The sequence below is a fragment of the Erinaceus europaeus genome, chromosome 2 (genome assembly GCF_950295315.1).
Source record: "Erinaceus europaeus chromosome 2, mEriEur2.1, whole genome shotgun sequence".
Classification (NCBI taxonomy): domain Eukaryota; kingdom Metazoa; phylum Chordata; class Mammalia; order Eulipotyphla; family Erinaceidae; genus Erinaceus; species Erinaceus europaeus.
Genome location: NC_080163.1, coordinates 196,747,208 through 196,763,977, shown reverse-complemented (window position 1 = coordinate 196,763,977; position 16,770 = coordinate 196,747,208). Strand labels below are relative to the sequence as shown.

Here is a 16,770-nt window from a genome sequence, read left to right as displayed (position 1 = left end):
CTTTATCAAAAACTCTGTGTGTGTGTGTGTGTGTGTGTGTGTGTGTGTGTGTATTTTTTTATTCGTAAAGTGAGGCCAGCAGGTAGCTCACCTAGTAAAGCACTTGCCTCACCATGCCAAAAATAAATGAATAAAACTGACCCAGAAATTACAGAAGCTTAGCTCCTAGGTAGTTAGACACCCCCCCACACACACACACACCCAAGGAACTGAAGCTAGATATTCAAACAAACGCTTGTTTGAATGCTCCTAGCAACACTAGTCACAGTGACCAAGAAGTGGACATGGTTCAGATGTTCATTAACAGATGAGTAGACAAACTGGTTGTGATCCAGCTACACAATGGAACATTATTCATCCATAAAAAAAGGAACAAAGCTCTTACGTGTAGGACTGAACCTCAACATCAGGATGTTGAGTGAATGGAGACTGAGAGGGCCATTGTATGATCCTGCTTCTATAAAAGGCAGAATGAGAGAGACCATTTAAGCTCCCTGTGTGCAGCGGGGTCGCTTCAAAGGCAGTGAAGCAGGTCTGCAGGTGTCTGTCTTTCTCTCTCCCTTTCTGTCTTCCCCTCCTCTCTCAATTTCTCTCTGTCCTGTCCAACAACAACAACAGCAATAACAATAATAACAACAAAAATGACAAAAATGGCCGCCAGGAGTATTGAGTGGATTCGTAGTGCAAGCACCTAGTCTCAGCAATAACTCTGGAGGCAAAAAGGAAAAAAAGGACAAAAAGAGTGAGAGAGATCCACAACTCACCACTCATGAAACTTGTCCCCTGCACATGGGGTCTGGGGCCTTGAACCAAGGGTCTTATGCACTGTAATGTGTGTACTTAACCAGGTGCCACTGCTTGGCCCTTCTTTTTTTTCCTTTTTAAAAAATTTTTATTTATGGGGAGTCGTGCAGTAGCGCAGTGGATTAAGCTCATGTGGCGCAAAGTGCAAGGATCCCCACCTGCAGGGGAATCACTTCAGGCGGTGAAGCAGGTCTGCAGGTGTCTGTCTTTCTCTCCCCCTCTCTGTCTTCCCCTCCTCTCTCCATTTCTCTCTGTCCTATTCAACAACATCGGCATCAATAATAACTACAACAGTAAAACAAGGGCAACAAAAGGGAATAAATAAATATTAAAAAATTTAAATAAAAATACATTTTTATTTATAAAATGGAAGTATTGACAAGACTATAGGATAAGAGGGGTAGGTACATTTCCACACAATGCCCACCTCCAGAGCTCCATATCCAATCCCCTCCCTTGATTTTCTTTTCTTTGCTGGGAGGGTTAATAGTTTACAGTCAACAGTAAAGTACTGTAGTTGGTACATGTGTAACATTTCTCAGTTTTCCACATAGCCAATCTAAGCCCTTCTAGGTTCTCCACCTGCCATCCAGGACCTAAGCATTCCCCTCACACCCCCACACCCTATCCCAGCCTCTCTTTTACCTTTTTTTATATTTGTTTATTTATTTGCCCTTTTGTTACCCTTGTTTTTTATTGTTGTTGTAGTTATTATTAATGTTATTAATGTCGTTAGATAGGACAGAGAGAAATGGAGAGAGGAGGGGAAGACAGAGAGGGGGAGAGAAAGACAGACACCTGCAGACCTGCTTCACCGCCTGTGAAGCGACTCCCCTGCAGGTGGGGAGCCGGGGGCTCGAACCAGGATCCCTCCACTGGTGCCACCTGCACTTAACTCACTGTGCCCGACTCCCTTCTTTTCCCTTCTTCTCTCTCTTTCTCTCTCTGACCACTAGGATTATCGCTGGAACTCCTCACCTGCACAGTTCCAGTACTCCTGGTGAATTCTTATTTTAATTTTATTTATATTTATTTATTATTAACCAGAGCACTGCTTGGCTCTGGTTTATGGTGGTTTATCTCTGTCTAAATAAATGAAAGAAAGAAAGAGACTTTGATGGGTCCTTAAATTGGTGCAACTCAAAACGTTCCTACTCATGACCACAGAATGTGAGCTCAGACCTACAGGGATGCAGAGCTTACACAGGCTCCTAAGCTGAAGATGGCCCCTAATCAAATTGATGGGGTTTACAGTCAACAATATTTATACTCTTTTCCCACATTTGGGAGCTACTCTCTTCTCTGATGCAGCTTTCTAGTTCCTTTTCCAGCCATGACATCAGCTCCCCAGACAATAACCTGGGTCCATCTGCATATCAGATGTCAGGCTCAGGCAAAAACTAATGAAGTCATGGGCCCTTTGGAATAGACCTAAAATAGACCTACTGGCTATTTCCAAATATGGAGACCCCAAATCTTCATCTGCACTATGCCAGCCTTTAGGTTCATGATTAATCAACAATTTGTTTGGCTTTATATGTTAACTCTTTTTCAGCCACCAGGTTCCAGATGCTACCATGATGCCAACCTGACTTCCCTGGACAAATGACCCCACCAATGTGTCCTGGAGCCCCGCTTCCCCAGAGCCCTGCCCCACAAGGAAAAGAGAGAGGCAGGCTGGGAGTATGGATCGACCTATCAACACCCATGTTCAGTGGGGAAGCAATTACAGAAGCCAGACCTTCCACCTTCTGCATCCCACAATGACCTTGGGTCCATACTCCATGGAGTTAAAAAATAGGAAAGTTATAAGGGGTGGGGATGGGATACAGAGTTCTGGTGGTGGGAATGGTACCTCTGTTCTCCTATGGTCTTGTCAGTGTTTCCATTTTATAAATAAATAAATTTAAAAAAAAACAAGCATGAAGTAATTTTTTAAAATATTTATTTATTTATTTTCCTTTTTGTTGCCCTTGTTGTTTTTATTGTTGTAGTTATTATTGTTGTTGATGTCGTTGTTAGATAGGACAGAGAGAAATGGAGAGAGGAGGGGAAGACAGAGAGGGGGAGAGAAAGATAGACACCTGCAGACCTGCTTCACCACCTGTGAAGCGACTCCCCTCTACAGGTGGGGAGCTGGGGACTCAAACCGGCATTCTCATGCCAGTCCTTGCATTTTGTGCTACGTGCGCTTAACCCCCTGCGCTACCGCCTGACTCCCAAAGTGAACAATTTAAGAGAGGAAGGAAGAAAGAGACTTTGGTGATGGGTGTGGTGTAATCTTACTATCTTGTAATTCACTATTAATCACAAATAAAAAGAGATGAACAAGGGCAACAAAGGGAATAAATAAATAAATATTTTTAAAAAAATTTTAAAATTTTAAAAAATAAATAAAAAGAAATGAAAAGAAAAAGATTCGGAGGAGACAAACTGGAGAGTGAAATCAGTGCCTGAAGCCCAGGTCCCTTACACACACGCTCGAGCCCCAGTCTCTTCCTCTGTGGAATGGGAGCCCGTCGAGCGGGTCCTCCTCCTGGGCTGGCTCACCCCAAGAATTGCCCAACTCTCAGTTTCTGCCACTCCTGGGTCTGCCAGACAGACAGCCAGGCAGAGAGGCCGCAGACAGAACAGGGTCAGGGGAGGGGCCAGGAAGCCCCAAAGCTTCCCCAGACGCCCTGGAAAACTGGTTCCACCGGAGTCTGTCTGCAGTCCAGGGAGTCAGGAAAGCGGGGTGCAGCCTCCGGAGGCCGTGGCTGGGGGTGCTGCGACTCGGGCCACCTGGACCATGTCTTGGAGGTTCCCCCGAGCACCCCGCTGAGCTGGTCCCCTCCCCAAGGCGGGAAGACACAGGACACAGGGATGCAGGTTCCCGTGGGGGCCCCGGGCCTCCTGCTCACAGGTAAGGGGGTGGGGGGCGGGACTGAGCGGGGCCCCCAGTCCTCCCCAGGGAAGGTGAGGTCTTTATGGTCAGGTGTGTGTGTGGAGGAGGTCAGGAGAGTGGTGACTGTCATCCCATTTCTACTTTGTGGAACTTTCGTTGGTGTGTGTGTGTGTGTGTTGTGTGTGTGTGTGTGTGTGTGTTTTGATAGAGTCAGAGAGAAACTGAGAGGGGAAGATAGAAAGAGACAGAGAGACACTTGCATCCCTGCTTCACCACTCTGAAGCTTTCCCCCTGTAGGTGGGAACCAGGGGCTTGAACTCAGGTCCTTGGTGCACTGTTGTAATGGGTGCGCTTAACCAAGTGTGCCACCGCTTGCCCCAACTTTGTGGAATTTTCTAAAAATTCAGCCCCACCAAAGCCGAGATTTTTTTTGCCTCCAGGGTTACTGCTGGGGCTCGGTGCCTGCACCATGAATCCACTGCTCCTGGCGGCCATTTTTTCGCTTTTGTTACCCTGTTTTTTTTTTAATCGTTGTTGTGGTTACTATTATCGTTGCTATTGATGTCATTGTTGGATAGGACAGAGAGACAAGGAGAGAGGAGGGGAAGACAGAGAGGGGGAGAAAAAGATAGACACCTGCAGACCTGCTTCACCACCTGGCCTGTGAAGCGACTCCCCTGCATGTCGGGAGCCAGGGGCTCGAACTGGGATTCTCACGCTTGTCCTTGCGCTTTGCACCACATGTGCTTAACCTGCTGCGCTACCGCCCGACCCCCCAGATAAATTTTTTAAAGATTTATTTTGTTTGTCATATCAGAGAATGAAAGAGTGAGAGCGAAATGAGAGAGAGAGAGAGAGAGCCAGAGCACCACTCAGAGAAAGAACCAAGTCAGAGAAAGAACTGGGAGCCTCAGGTAGAGTCCTGTGCTCTACCCATTTCCCTGACTGCAGGCAAGAGTTTGTTATTTGTTTGTTGTCGAGGGGGAGAGTTCACCACTGCCTTTTTCAGAGAGATAGAGATTGATTGATAGATAGATAGATAGATAGATAGATAGACAAATAGACAGGTAGGGGTAGATAGTATAATGGTTATGCAAACAGACTCTGATTCCTTAGGCTCCCAAGTCCCAGGTTCAGTCCCCCACACAATCACTGGCCAGAGCTGAGCAGTGCTCTGGTTTAAAATAAATAAATAAATAAACAAATAAATAAATAAATGAGATCACACCTGGGGAACCAGGTTCAAATAGGTGCTGTGCACAGGGCAAAGTAGACACACTGTCCAGATGAGTTATCTTGCCAGTCTTAGTGAGAATCTTCTTTTGTTTACTTTTTCTTTTCTCTTTTTATTGGGGGATTAATGTTTTACATTCAACAGTAAATACAATAATTTAACATGCATAACATTTCTAAGTTTTCCATATAACAATACAATCCCCACTAGGTCCTCTGTTACCCTTTTTGGATCTGTACTCTCCCCACCACCCACCCGAGTCTTTTACTTTGATGCAATACATCAACTCCAGTTCAGGTTCTACTTGTATTTGTGTTTTCTCTTCTGATCTTGTTTTTCAACTTTTGCCTGAGAGTGAGATCATCCCATACTCATCCTTCTGTTTCTGACTTATTTCACTTGACATGATTTCTTCAATCTCCATCCAAGATCGGCTGAAAACGGTGAAGTCACCATTTTTTACAGCTGAGTAGTATTCCATTGTGTATATAGACCACAACTTGCTCAGCCACTCATCTGTTGTTGGACACCTGGGTTGCTTCCAGGTTTTTGCTGTTACAAATTGTGCTTCCAAGAACATATGTGTACACAGATCTTTTTGGATGGGTGTGTTGGGTTCCTTAGGATATTTCCCCAGAAGAGGAATTGCAGGATCATACGGTAGGTCCATTTCTAGCCTTCTGAGAGTTCTCCAGACTGTTCTCCACAGAGGTTGGACCAATTGACATTCCCACCAGCAGTGCAGGAGGGTTCCTTTGACCACACACCCTCTCCAGCATTTGCTGCTGTTACCTTTTCTGATGTATGACATTCTCACAGGAGTGAAGTGGTATCTCATGGTTGTCTTTATTTGCATTTCTCTGACAATCAGAGACTTGGAGCATTTTTTCATGTGTTTCTCGGCCTTTTGGATCTCTTCTGTGGTGAATATTCTGTCCATGTCTTCTCCCCATTTTTGGATGGGGTCATTTGCTTTCTTGTTGCTGAGTTTGGTGAGCTCTTTATATATTTTGGTTATTAAACTCTTGTCTGATGTATGGCATGTAAAGATCATCTCCCATTCTGTAAGGAGTCTCTTGGTTTGGGTAGTGGTTTCTTTTGCTGTGCAGAAACTTTTTAATTTGATGTAGTCTCATAGGTTTATACTTGCCTTAGTCTTCTTTGTAATTGGATTCATTTCATTGAAGATGTCTTTAAAATTTATGCAGAAAAGAGTTCTGCCAAAATTTTCCTCTAAGTATCTATCTGATAGTTTCTGGTCTAACATCTAAGTCCTTGATGGTGAAAATCTTTTCTTTACCATTCATTTCCAAAATTCTGTATTTATTTTCACTTAATCTCTTTTTCTTTATTAGAAAGAAGTTGAGAGAAAAGGAGTAGACAGAGATCTTGGGAAAGAGACAGAGAGATACCTGCAGCACTGCTTCACCTCTTGTGAAGCTTCCCCCTGCAGGTGGGGACCAAGGAGCTTGAACCCAGGTCCTTGCACAAGCATTTAAGTAGGTGCTCTACCACTCAGCCCCTCAAAACAAAACTATATTTATTTATATTTATTTAATAGAAAGAGTTCCACAGAGGGGCCAGGCAGTGGTGCACTTGGTTAAGTGTTCATATTACAGTGCACAAAGACCCGGGTTCAAGCCCCTGGTCCCCACCTGCAGGGGGGGAAGCTTCATGAGTAGTGAAGCAGGGCTACAGATATCTCTCTGTCTCTCTCTCCCTCTCAATCTCCCACTCCCTTCTAAATTTCTCTCTGTCTCTCTCTAATAAATAGATAAATAAAATATTTTTTAAAAAGAAAAAGAAGAGTTTCACATGCAAGAGGGAGAGAGAAGCCCCAGCAGCATTCTGGTACATGGGGTACCAGGATCAAACTGGGGATCTCAAACACAAAAGTTCCCCATTCCCCAGCGGAGCCATCTGCCCAGCAGCACAAGGGCAGAGATAAAGACATATTTGATCATATTTGGTACAGGTGGGGTACCTGTGGTTGTGGTCAGTCAAGCCCTGCTTGACCAGGAAGTAGATAAGGCAGCCGGTGGCCACATATCCAACAACAATGGCAGCGATGATGCCGGTGATCACAGGCAGGTGTATGAGGGGTGATTCTCATTTCTGTACCCAAGGTAGACATCACTAATGGATCCTGGCAATGCCCTCTTCCCCCCGCCCCCCGCAAGCACACAGCACTCAGGGTGCCTGCTCCGGAGGGGGACCTCTGGGAGGGAGCACGCTGTGGCCTCTGCCAGCAGCCTCCATCTCAGGCCTCCCTCCCCTGTCACCTCCCCACCCTCCCCAACCAGCCTCCATCCTGGCCCTCTGGGTCCCCCAAGGCTCTTGGGCAGCCCTGAGCATCCAGAAGATTCCAGAGCTGCCTCAGAAGAACCAGGACCTGCTGCTGTCGGTGCAGGGGGTGCCGAGCGGCGCCAAGTCCATCCGGTGGTACCTGGGTGAGGAAGCCCAGGGCAGCACGCTGCTCTTTACCTACCTGCCCGGTCTGCAGCAGCCCCAGCGTGAGGGCAACCAAGCCCAGCTTCGGGACGTCGAGGGCTTCCCCAATGGCTCCATGCTGCTACGGAACGCCCAGCCCACTGACAGTGGCACCTACCAGGTGGCCGTCACCATCAACCCTGAACTGACCTTGAGGGCTAAGACCCAGGTCCAGGTGGGCGGTGAGTGCAGGAGCGGGGGGGGGGGGGGGGGGAGGTGGGCCCGGGGCAGGAAGGCAGGTGCACACCTGAGCAGCCACGCACCTCCAACCCTGCGAGCCCCTCTGCCTCCCCACAACACAACTTTTATTTACTTTAATATTTTATTTATTTTATTTTAATGAGAGAAAGATACAGAGGTTCTAGCGCAGTTTAGCTCTGGCTTATTGTGGTGCTGGGAAATGAACTTGGAACCTCAAAGAACCTCAGGCAGGAAAGTCTTTTGCAGAAATGTCTCCCCAGCATTATTTATTTATTTTTACACACACACACACCCACAGAGAACTCTGGTTTGTGGTGGTGCAGGGGTTGAACTTGGGACTTTGGAGGGTCAGGCATGAGAGTCTCTTTGCATAACCATTTTGTGCTCTACCCCCCATTTATTTATTTTTAAAGATTTATTTATGGAGTCAGGCAGTGACACACCTAGTTAAGCGCACATGTTACCAGGCACAAGGACCCAGGGTCAAGTCACCTGTCCTCAGCTGTAAGTGGGAAGCTTCCAAGCGGTGAAGCAGTCCTGCAGAAGCTAGCTTAGAGCGGTAAAACACTGGTGATAAAAGTGAACCAACATGTGGGTGGGCCAGGAGGTACCTGATGGTGCTCCCAGAAGGACTGTCATCGGGGATTCGAGGAGGGGTGCCCTCTGACCCCTCACCCCTTCACCTTCTTTCTGTCTGTCTCAGAAGGGCACATGTCACCCCTCATACACCTGCCCGTGAGCACCGGCATCATCGCGGCCATTGTTGTTGGGTCTGTGGCCACCGGCTCCCTCGTCATTGGCTGCCTTGTCTACTTCCTGGTCAAGCAGGGCTTGACTGAACACAACCGCAGGTACCCCACCTGCCCCACCCAGGGACCCCCTCCTATCCTGGTGCCTTGGGCTGAGGATGTGGCTCAGTGGAAGGGCACAGGTTTTGCATGTGTGAAGCCCTTTGTTCAAACATCAATACCACAAGAGAGGGAGAGAGAGAGGGAGAGAGAGAAGGAGAAAGGAAGGAAGGGAGGGGAAGATAGAAAGAAAAGGAGAAAGGGAAAGAAGGAAGAAAGAGCAGAAAAGAAAGAAAGAGAAAGAAAGGAAAGAAAGAAAGGGAGGAGGAAGGGAAGGAGGAAGAAAGAAAGAGAAAGAAAAAAGAAATGAAGAAAAGAAAGAAAGAGTGGAAAAATAAAATAAAATAAAACAAGATAAAATGGCTTGGGAATTGGTCCAGCATTAGACCATAAGACAGAACTCAGGGCTTGAAACCCCAGAGGCCCCAGGTTCAATCCCCAGCACCACTTGATGCCAGAGTTGAGCAGTCTGGTCTCTTTCTCTCATAAAAATTAAAAAGTGTTCTTGAAAAGTTATTTTTTATTAAAGAACATGGAAAGCAGAAGAGATTCTTTGTAGTCTGTATGAGACAGACTTTTGCATTACAAAGGACAGCATTTCTGCTCTCAGGACTGGGAATGGGGAGGGTGGGTGGTTCTGTGATGTGAGTTTCAGGTCTGGTTGAGAAGAAGCCTCACCCAGCACTTCTTCATTCTGACTTGGATTTGCTTTGTTTGGGTGGAGGGAGTTCCTTAAACAAATTTAAAAAAATTTTCTTTCTATATTTATTTATATTCTTTTGTTGCCCTTGTTGTTTTTTATTGTTGTAGTTATTATTGTTGTTGTCATTGTTGGCTAGGACAGAAAGAAATGGAGAGAGGAGGGGAAGACAGAGAGGGGGAGAGAAAGATAGACACCTGCAGACCAGCTTCACCGCCTGTGAAGCGACTCCCCTGCAGGTGGGGAGTCGGGGGCTCGAACCGGGATCCTTAGGCCGGTCCTTGCACTTTGTGCCACGTGCGCTTAACCTGCTGTGCTACCACCTGACTCCAACATTTTTTTTTTAATTATATGAGAGAAATAGAGCAGATTACCACTTAGACGTTTGCCTTTGCAGGGAGAGAGAGAGAGGGAGAGAGAAAGAGAGAGAGAAAGGGGGGGGGAGAGGGAGAGAGAGAGAGGGAGAGAGAGAGAGAGAGAGAGGAGAACCAGAGCACCACTCTGGCACATACAGCACATGCAGTGCCAGGGACTGAACTAGGGAATTCATGCTTCAGAGTCCAGTACTCTTTATTTTTTGGTTTTTGAACTATTTATTTATTTATCAAAGATTTATTTAGAAACACAAGAGAGGGGCCGGTGGTGGTGCACCTGGTTAAGACCACATGATATAATTCTCAAGGGCCCAGGTTTGAACCCCTGGTCCCCACCCTCAAAGGGAAATCTTTGTGAGTGGTAAAGCAGTCCTACAGGTGTCTCTCTATCTCCCCTTTCCTTTCCTATTTCTGGCTGTTTCTGTCCAATAAGTAAAGATAATAAAAAACTTTTTTAAGTTAAAAAAAAATAAACACAGGAGAAAGAAGGAGAGAGAGAGAGAGAGAGGAAACAGAACATCACTTTGGAACTTATGGTACCAGGAACTGAACTCAGGTATCATGATTGAGAGTCCAGCGCTTTACCCACTGTGCTACCTGCCAGGCCACCCCTGTGTCTTCTCTCACAGTGTTTCTACTGGCAGTGGTTTATGGGAATTTCTGCCTCTCTCTCCCCTCATTAGAGCATCCATCCCAAGAGGCCAGGGGTCTTCATCAGTCTTGTTCCCAGTGTTGTCCCCAACACCGTCAACCTTCCCCAGCCCATGGTCAGTATTGGTGTGGGCAGCCTCTGTCCAGGGAGCAGACAGCTCTGTGGCAGTGCTACCCAGTCAGCTTTTCCACAAGGGTTTACGAGGAGCCCAGGCAAAGAGAAACATGACAGGAATCAGGGGACAGGTGTTTGCAGCATGGTCTGTAAAAGGGGGAACTCATGGCCCCGGGTCCCCACAGCCTCACTGGCCTCCCAGCCTCCAAACTCACTTTCAGCCCACTTCTGGCCAGGGCCCTTCTAAAACTCCAGGTTCTTCTTCAAAGCCCTTCACGGCTCCCTAGTGCCCTTGGAACCAAGTGCAAGTTCAGGTTCCTTAACATAGCAATGGAGCTGTGGAAACAGCATGATGGTTATGCAAAGAGACTCTCATGCCTGAGGCTTTGAGGTTCTGTGTTCAATCCCCTGCACCACCATAAGCCAGAACTGAGCAATGCACTGATTTAAAAAAAAAAAAAAAAAGCTAACAACAACAATAATAATAATAAACAGTAGTCAAGGATGCAAGCAGGACACACACACAAAGTCATTTCTGACTTTGTCCATCAGTAACAGTCCCTACCCTAAAAATAAAATAAAACTACAGGCATACTGTACATCCACACAGAACAAGAGGGTGGGCTCAGGGGTCCTCATAGCTGACTTGGAGCAGAGCCACCCCTCTGTATGGGGCTGGGGCACTGGGTGGGTGGGAGTCCCCAGCCTCGAGGGCTCTGTCCGTCCCCCAGTGGGGACACCTGATGGCAGCTCTGTCCCTGTGTTCCAGGTTGACCACCACAGAGAAGCCAGAGCTGGACCCCAGGCAGAGTGCAGGTAAGCCAGCCCCCCCCCCCACCACTTCCACCTGCTGCTCCGTCCTCCCTCCTCCCAAGCCCAGCAGCCACGGACGCCCTCCCCGCCTGTTCTCTCAGCCTTGGGGCCTCTCTGTCTCTCAGACCTCACGGTGGCCACTCAGAGCACTTCTCCATCACCCCCTCATTTTCCTGGTAACTCTGTGTCCCTGCTTCCCCTGGTCTGTCCACCTCTGGGCAGGATGTTTCCCATCCTCTCATCCTGTTGTTCCAAAGTCCTTCATGGCTCCCCAGTGGCCTTGGAACCAAGTTCAGCCTCCATAATATAGCTCTATTTAATAAACACATATATATTTCTTTTTTTAAATGTTTTTTGTTTTTTTTTTATATTTTTAATTTATTATTTATTCCCTTTCGTTGCCCTTGTTTTATTGTTGTAGTTATGATTGATGTTGTTCGTTGTTGGATAGGACAGAGAGAAATGGAGAGAGGAGGGGAAGACAGAGAGGGGGAGAGAAAGACAGACACCTGCAGACCTGCTTCACAGCCTGTGAAGCGACTCCCCTGCAGGTGGGGAGCTGGGGTTCGAACCGGGATGCTTATGCCGGTCCTTGCGCTTTGCGCCACGTGCGCTTAACCCGCTGTGCTACAGCCCAACTCCCATATTTCTTTTTATGAGAGAGTGATATAGACAGAGAGAGACCAGGGCACAGGTCAGTGCTGGCAGTGGTGCTGGGGACTGAAGCTGGTAGCTCAGAGACTCAGGCATGGAAGCCTTTCACAAAACCATCATGCTGTCTCCCCAGCCCCTAACAGCTCTTAATTCCTCCTCTTCCCAGGTGACTGGCCCCAGGTGACTTCCCTGGCTCTGTCTCTCACTTGTAACATTCGCAACCTCAAAAAGAGGGGGGGGGGCGGAATGGAGGACAAGAAATTGCTTACCCAGTACAGCACATGTAAGGCTCTGGGTTCGAGCCCAGGAGGCACACATGAGCATAGTGGATGGCATTGGAGGGAACTCTGTGGATGGTGGAACAGTGCAATTCTAGATACCAACAGAAAGGGCAGGCTCTCACCATCAGGCCTCTGCACACCCCCAGACTGCCTTTACCTGGCTCTCTCGCTTATCTCTCCAGCCTCTGATGTCTCCTCCTCCAGGAAGCCCTCCTCACTAGTCCCACCCACTCTGGGTCATTCCCCAGGACCAGCTCAGGGTTGCCTCAACACTGAGTCCCTAGCCTGGGACTGGGCAGGTGGAGGGGGTTTGCAGGAATTGCAGCAGAATGAATGAATGTCAGCCACAGCTGGTGTAGGCCCCATGAGCCACCTGACCCCGGTTCCTCCCTCATCCTCTCATCCTCTGTTTCAGATGACAACAACATCTATGAAGTGATGCCCTCACCTGTCCTCCTGGTGTCCCCCCTCAGCGACACGGGGGCCCAGAACAACACCACGGTGAGTCTCCACCTCCCCATCCTTAAAAGCAGCCTCTGAGCTGGCGGAACCCCCCAGGGTGCCGTGGCACACAGCTTGGGAACTGCAGCTCTGGGCTGAAACCAGAAGGGGACGGACAGTGGGGAGGGGGAGGGGGCCTTGGGGACTGTGGGGTCTTGGCGCCTGCTCACCTACGTCTTCCTTTGCAGCCCCCACCTCTGCCACCACTCCCGAAGTCAGGGTCACAGAACCACCAGTACCAGGTGTGGAGCCAGGGGTGGGTGGGGGTGTGGGGACCCACAAGTCCTGGCATGGGAGGGATCCCGACCCCAGGGCTTGGTGGGAGGGCCTGTTCTCAACCCCCAATACCCAGCCTCCGTTACAGCACCACTGAGGCCCTGGGCAGCTCCCAGTGCCCTAGGGAAAGGAAGCAAGGAAATCAAACATACAAGTCATTTAAAAATATGTATTTCGTTATTTAAGAGACAGAAAGCCAGAGCATCACTCTGGCACATGTGATGCTGGGAATCGAACTCAGTACTTCTGCTGAGAGTCCAATGCTTTATCTGCTGTGCCAACTCTTAGGCTGCTTCTTCTGTTTCTATTTATTTATTTATTTTCCTTTTTTTTTTAAAGAACTTCAACAGTTCTTTTTAAAATTTTTTAATATTTATTTATCTCCTTTTTGTTGCTCTTGTTTTTATTGTTGTAGTTATTATTGTTCTTGATGTTGTCATTGTTGGATAGGACAGAGAGAAATGGAGAGAGGAGGGGAAGACAGAGAGGGGGAGAGAAAGACAGACACCTGCAGACCTGCTTCACCTCCTGTGAAGCGACTCCCCTACAGGTGGGGAGCCGGGGGCTTGAACCATGATCCTTACGCTGGTCCTTGTGCTTTGTGCCACGTGTGCTTAACCCGCTGCAGTACCACCCAACTCCCTTATTTTTCTTTTTTAACCAGTACACTGCTCAGCTCTGGTTTATGGTGGTGCAAGGGATTGAACCTGGGGCCTCAGAGCCTCAGGCAGGAGAGTCTTTTGCACAACCATTATGCTGTCTTCCCAGCCCACATATTTTTGTGTATGATGCCAGGACTTCTTATGAGTGGTTTCAGGACTCCAGCCACTTTTTTTTTTCATTCAGAAAGAGGAGGTGAGAGAACACAGCAGTGGCTTGTCCCCTGGCACTCCCACGTGGTTCCAGGACTCCACTGTAGGCAAGGCAGGTGCCCTAGCCAGTGAACTACCTCTCCAGACCTTGTCACATTTTAACTGTCATTGTCACCAGAACTTCAGCACTCTGGGACAACTTTTTCACATAGAAAGAGAGAGGGAGCCGGGCGGTAGCACAGCGGGTTTAAGCGCACTTGGCTGAAAGCACAAGGACCGGTGTGAGGGTCCCAGTTCGAGCCCCTGGCTCCCCACCTGCAGGGGGGTCGCTTCACAGGCGGTGAAGCAGGTCTGCAGGTGTCTGTCTTTCTCTCCTCCTCTCTGTCTTCCCCTCCTCTCTCCATTTCCCTCTGTCCTATCCAACAACAACAACAATAATAACTACAACAATAAAAAAAACAAGGGCAACAAAAGGGAATAAATAAATAAATATATAAAAGAGAGAGAGAGAGAAAGAGAGAGAGAGAGACACCAAGGCACCAAAACTTCCCCCCACCCACCACCTCACCCCACCCCACCCTCCTGTGTAGTGGGGGTTGGGTTTGAACCTGGGTCGCCAGCATGGCTGAACAGGCACACCGTCCAGCTGAACTATCTTGCTGGCCCTTACTTTCTTCTTATGAGGAGGGCTTTCGGGGTCTCTCTCTCCTTCTCCGGCAGGGTGGTCTCCAGGGGAAAGGTAACGGGCTGGTTCTTTCTTGCTCACGACCGGGGTGACACGAAGTAAAAGACACCAGGGGACTCTTAGCGTGAATCTAGAATCTGAGTCCTTAGAATCCCAGAACCCTAGAGTCCATTTATTAGCAAAGTGGACATGAGTTAAATGGAAAAGCAATGAAGTTAATTATTGTTGAAATATGACAGAAATTACAGGTTTCTTAACAGTTAGCATGCCCCTAAGGTAGGGGGCTGGTATGACAGGAATTGATGAGATACAAGACAGTTATTCTCCATAACACAAGCAACTTAATTATCCAAAGGTATTTGAGAGAAGCATAGGGGTTAAATCCGTAGGGTGAGACAGAAAGAAGATGAATATCAAAGGGCCATATAGTTTGGAATTTCTCTTGTCTGGGGTCTGAGGTGTGTGATGAAGTGTGTGATAAGGTGTGTTCTTCTGTGATCAGAAGGTGACTTTGAATGAGTGAATCTGTGGCCATGTGGCCTGCGGTTAATGGAGGGAAGTATTGGGGTTTCTGTGGGCCTGAGAGTCAAGAAGGAAAGAACCAAGTCTGAGTTTCCCCCCTTATGCTCACCTTGGTTGAGAGAGACTTACCAAGAGGTTATCTTCTCAGACCTCCAACCAAAGATGGGGGTGGTTCTCCCTAAGCTCTATCAGGCTTACACATGTTCCCAACAGAGGGCTACCCCTCTTCCAGCCTCTTCCAGTGGCATCTCTGAGTCTCTCCTTCCATCGCAGTCTTCCGCTATCTCTGTGATCTCTCCCCCTCCCCATCTAAGCCTCGGTGACAGCCCTTCCCCTCCCCTCCTCCCCCAGGACCTGCTCAACCCTGACCCCGCGCCCTACTGCCAGCTGGTTCCAGCCCCCTGAGAGGTTCTGGCTGGGCCTGGGGGGTCACTCCTGAAGAGATGGGACAGCGGACCAGAGATGCAGAGACGCAGAGACTCAGAGACTCAGAGACCCAGAGGCCCAGGCTGAGGCCGCCAAGCCCATCAGTTGGGTGGTACCCCCCACCCAACCCCACCAAACTCCCAGACATGAGGGGGGAAAGAAGCGTGGGCCATGCCTGACTCCAGAAGACCCTGCCACACCCCCCAAGCTGTGTAGCACCTCAGAACCCCTGCCCTGGGCACAAGGCAGCAGGTTGGGGGGTCCGAGCCGGCAGGTGCCTGGTCCCTGGCCCCCCTCATGCAGACCCTGCTCCCCTCAAAACCCAGCCTTTCTCTGACACTTGAAACCTGCAGGGGGACCCATGTGCTGCCTCACAGTCCCCTCATCTCACCTTCTGCTCCAAGAGGGGGTGATCTACACCCCTTAATTTATTAATTTATTCATCCTTGCTGCAATAACTGAGTGGTGAGCAGGGCAGTGCCAGGCCCCACAGTTATGGGGTAGGCCCCGCAGTTATGGGGTGGGCCCTACCCTCACCCCCCAGGCTATGACCGGGAAGGAAGCAGCAGCCAGAATGCTGTGGTGATGGGGACAGATAAAGATGGGAGGGGGTTTTGGTTCATTTTATTTATCACATAGCAGAGATCACAGAGTCACAGCTTCACAGAGAGCAAGCACAAGAGGGAGAAGCCAGAGCTCCATCCAGGATGCTGGGGGTCGAACCAGGACCCCCTGGCATGGAAGTTCAATGTTCTCTACCTGCTAAGCTATTTTCCCCAGACACACTTTAAATATATATATGAGCTACAGAGAGTAAGATACAGAGACCAGAGCACTGCTCAGCTCCAACTGATGATGGTGCTGGGGACTGAACCTGGGGACTCAGAGCAATAGCTCACCTGGTAGGGCAATGGTCTTTCCAGGTGTGTAACTCAGGTTCAAACCCCAGCACCACAGGAGAGTACCACAGTGGCACTTGAGGAAGCTCCAGGACTGTGGTATCTCTCCATCTGGGCCTATCCGTCTACATCTGAATGAAAAAGTCAATCCAAAGTGGTGAGATCATATATGCACGAGGCCCGGTAACACCAGAACAAGCAAGGAACTTAGGGGCTGGAGAGAACTTATCAGGTAGGGCATCAGCCTTAGTGTGCATGTGGCCCAGATTTGAACCCTGGCACCTGGAGGGAGGTGTTAAAAAAGCCAGGTGCTGTGGCGTCTCCTCTGTCTGTCTCCCCACAAAAGCAGTGGAATTGTACCTGTGTGCACAGGACTATGGTTTGGGGGGGGGGTAATAATAAATAAAGATGTATTCATTAATGAGAGAGAGAACCAGAGCAGAGCAGTGCAATGCCACAGTTCAAACTCAGGACCTTATCTGAGCCTGCAGTACTCAGTACCAGAGGGTGGAGGAAGACACTCCAGCCAGTTGACGATCAGCAAAGAAGTGAAGGTGTGTGTGTGTGGGGGGGGGGGGTGTAGAGGGGGAGTGTTGCAGA

General features: G+C 48.7%; 1 protein-coding gene across 3 annotated transcripts; it reads left to right on the top strand.

Moving 5' to 3' along the window:
* The first annotated feature begins 3,461 nt into the window (after positions 1-3,461).
* On the top strand, positions 3,462-15,773 carry CEACAM19 (CEA cell adhesion molecule 19). Of its 3 annotated transcripts, XM_060186192.1 has the most exons (8): positions 3,464-3,706; positions 7,226-7,594; positions 8,317-8,464; positions 10,219-10,302; positions 11,071-11,117; positions 12,465-12,550; positions 12,739-12,792; positions 15,197-15,773. In XM_060186192.1, the coding sequence occupies exons 1-8, from the start codon at positions 3,667-3,669 to the stop codon at positions 15,248-15,250; spliced, it is 882 nt and encodes a 293-aa protein (XP_060042175.1). In that variant the 5' UTR covers positions 3,464-3,666; the 3' UTR covers positions 15,251-15,773. The 3 variants fall into 3 exon arrangements, with proteins under 3 accessions (XP_060042176.1, XP_060042175.1, XP_007532957.1); XM_060186193.1 differs by lacking the exon at positions 12,739-12,792 and having other exon boundaries at positions 3,462-3,706; XM_007532895.2 differs by lacking the exon at positions 10,219-10,302 and having other exon boundaries at positions 3,468-3,706.
* The last annotated feature ends 997 nt before the right edge of the window (positions 15,774-16,770 follow it).

Excerpts from the sequence above, each read along its gene's own strand:
- CEACAM19 (XM_060186192.1), top strand. The coding sequence starts at position 3,667 with ATGCAGGTTCCCGTGGGGGCCCCGGGCCTCCTGCTCACAG. Across the intron at positions 3,707-7,225 it reads CCCGGGCCTCCTGCTCACAG|CCTCCATCCTGGCCCTCTGG; the intron begins GTAAGGGGGTGG and ends CTCCCCAACCAG. Across the intron at positions 12,793-15,196 it reads CACAGAACCACCAGTACCAG|GACCTGCTCAACCCTGACCC; the intron begins GTGTGGAGCCAG and ends CTCCTCCCCCAG.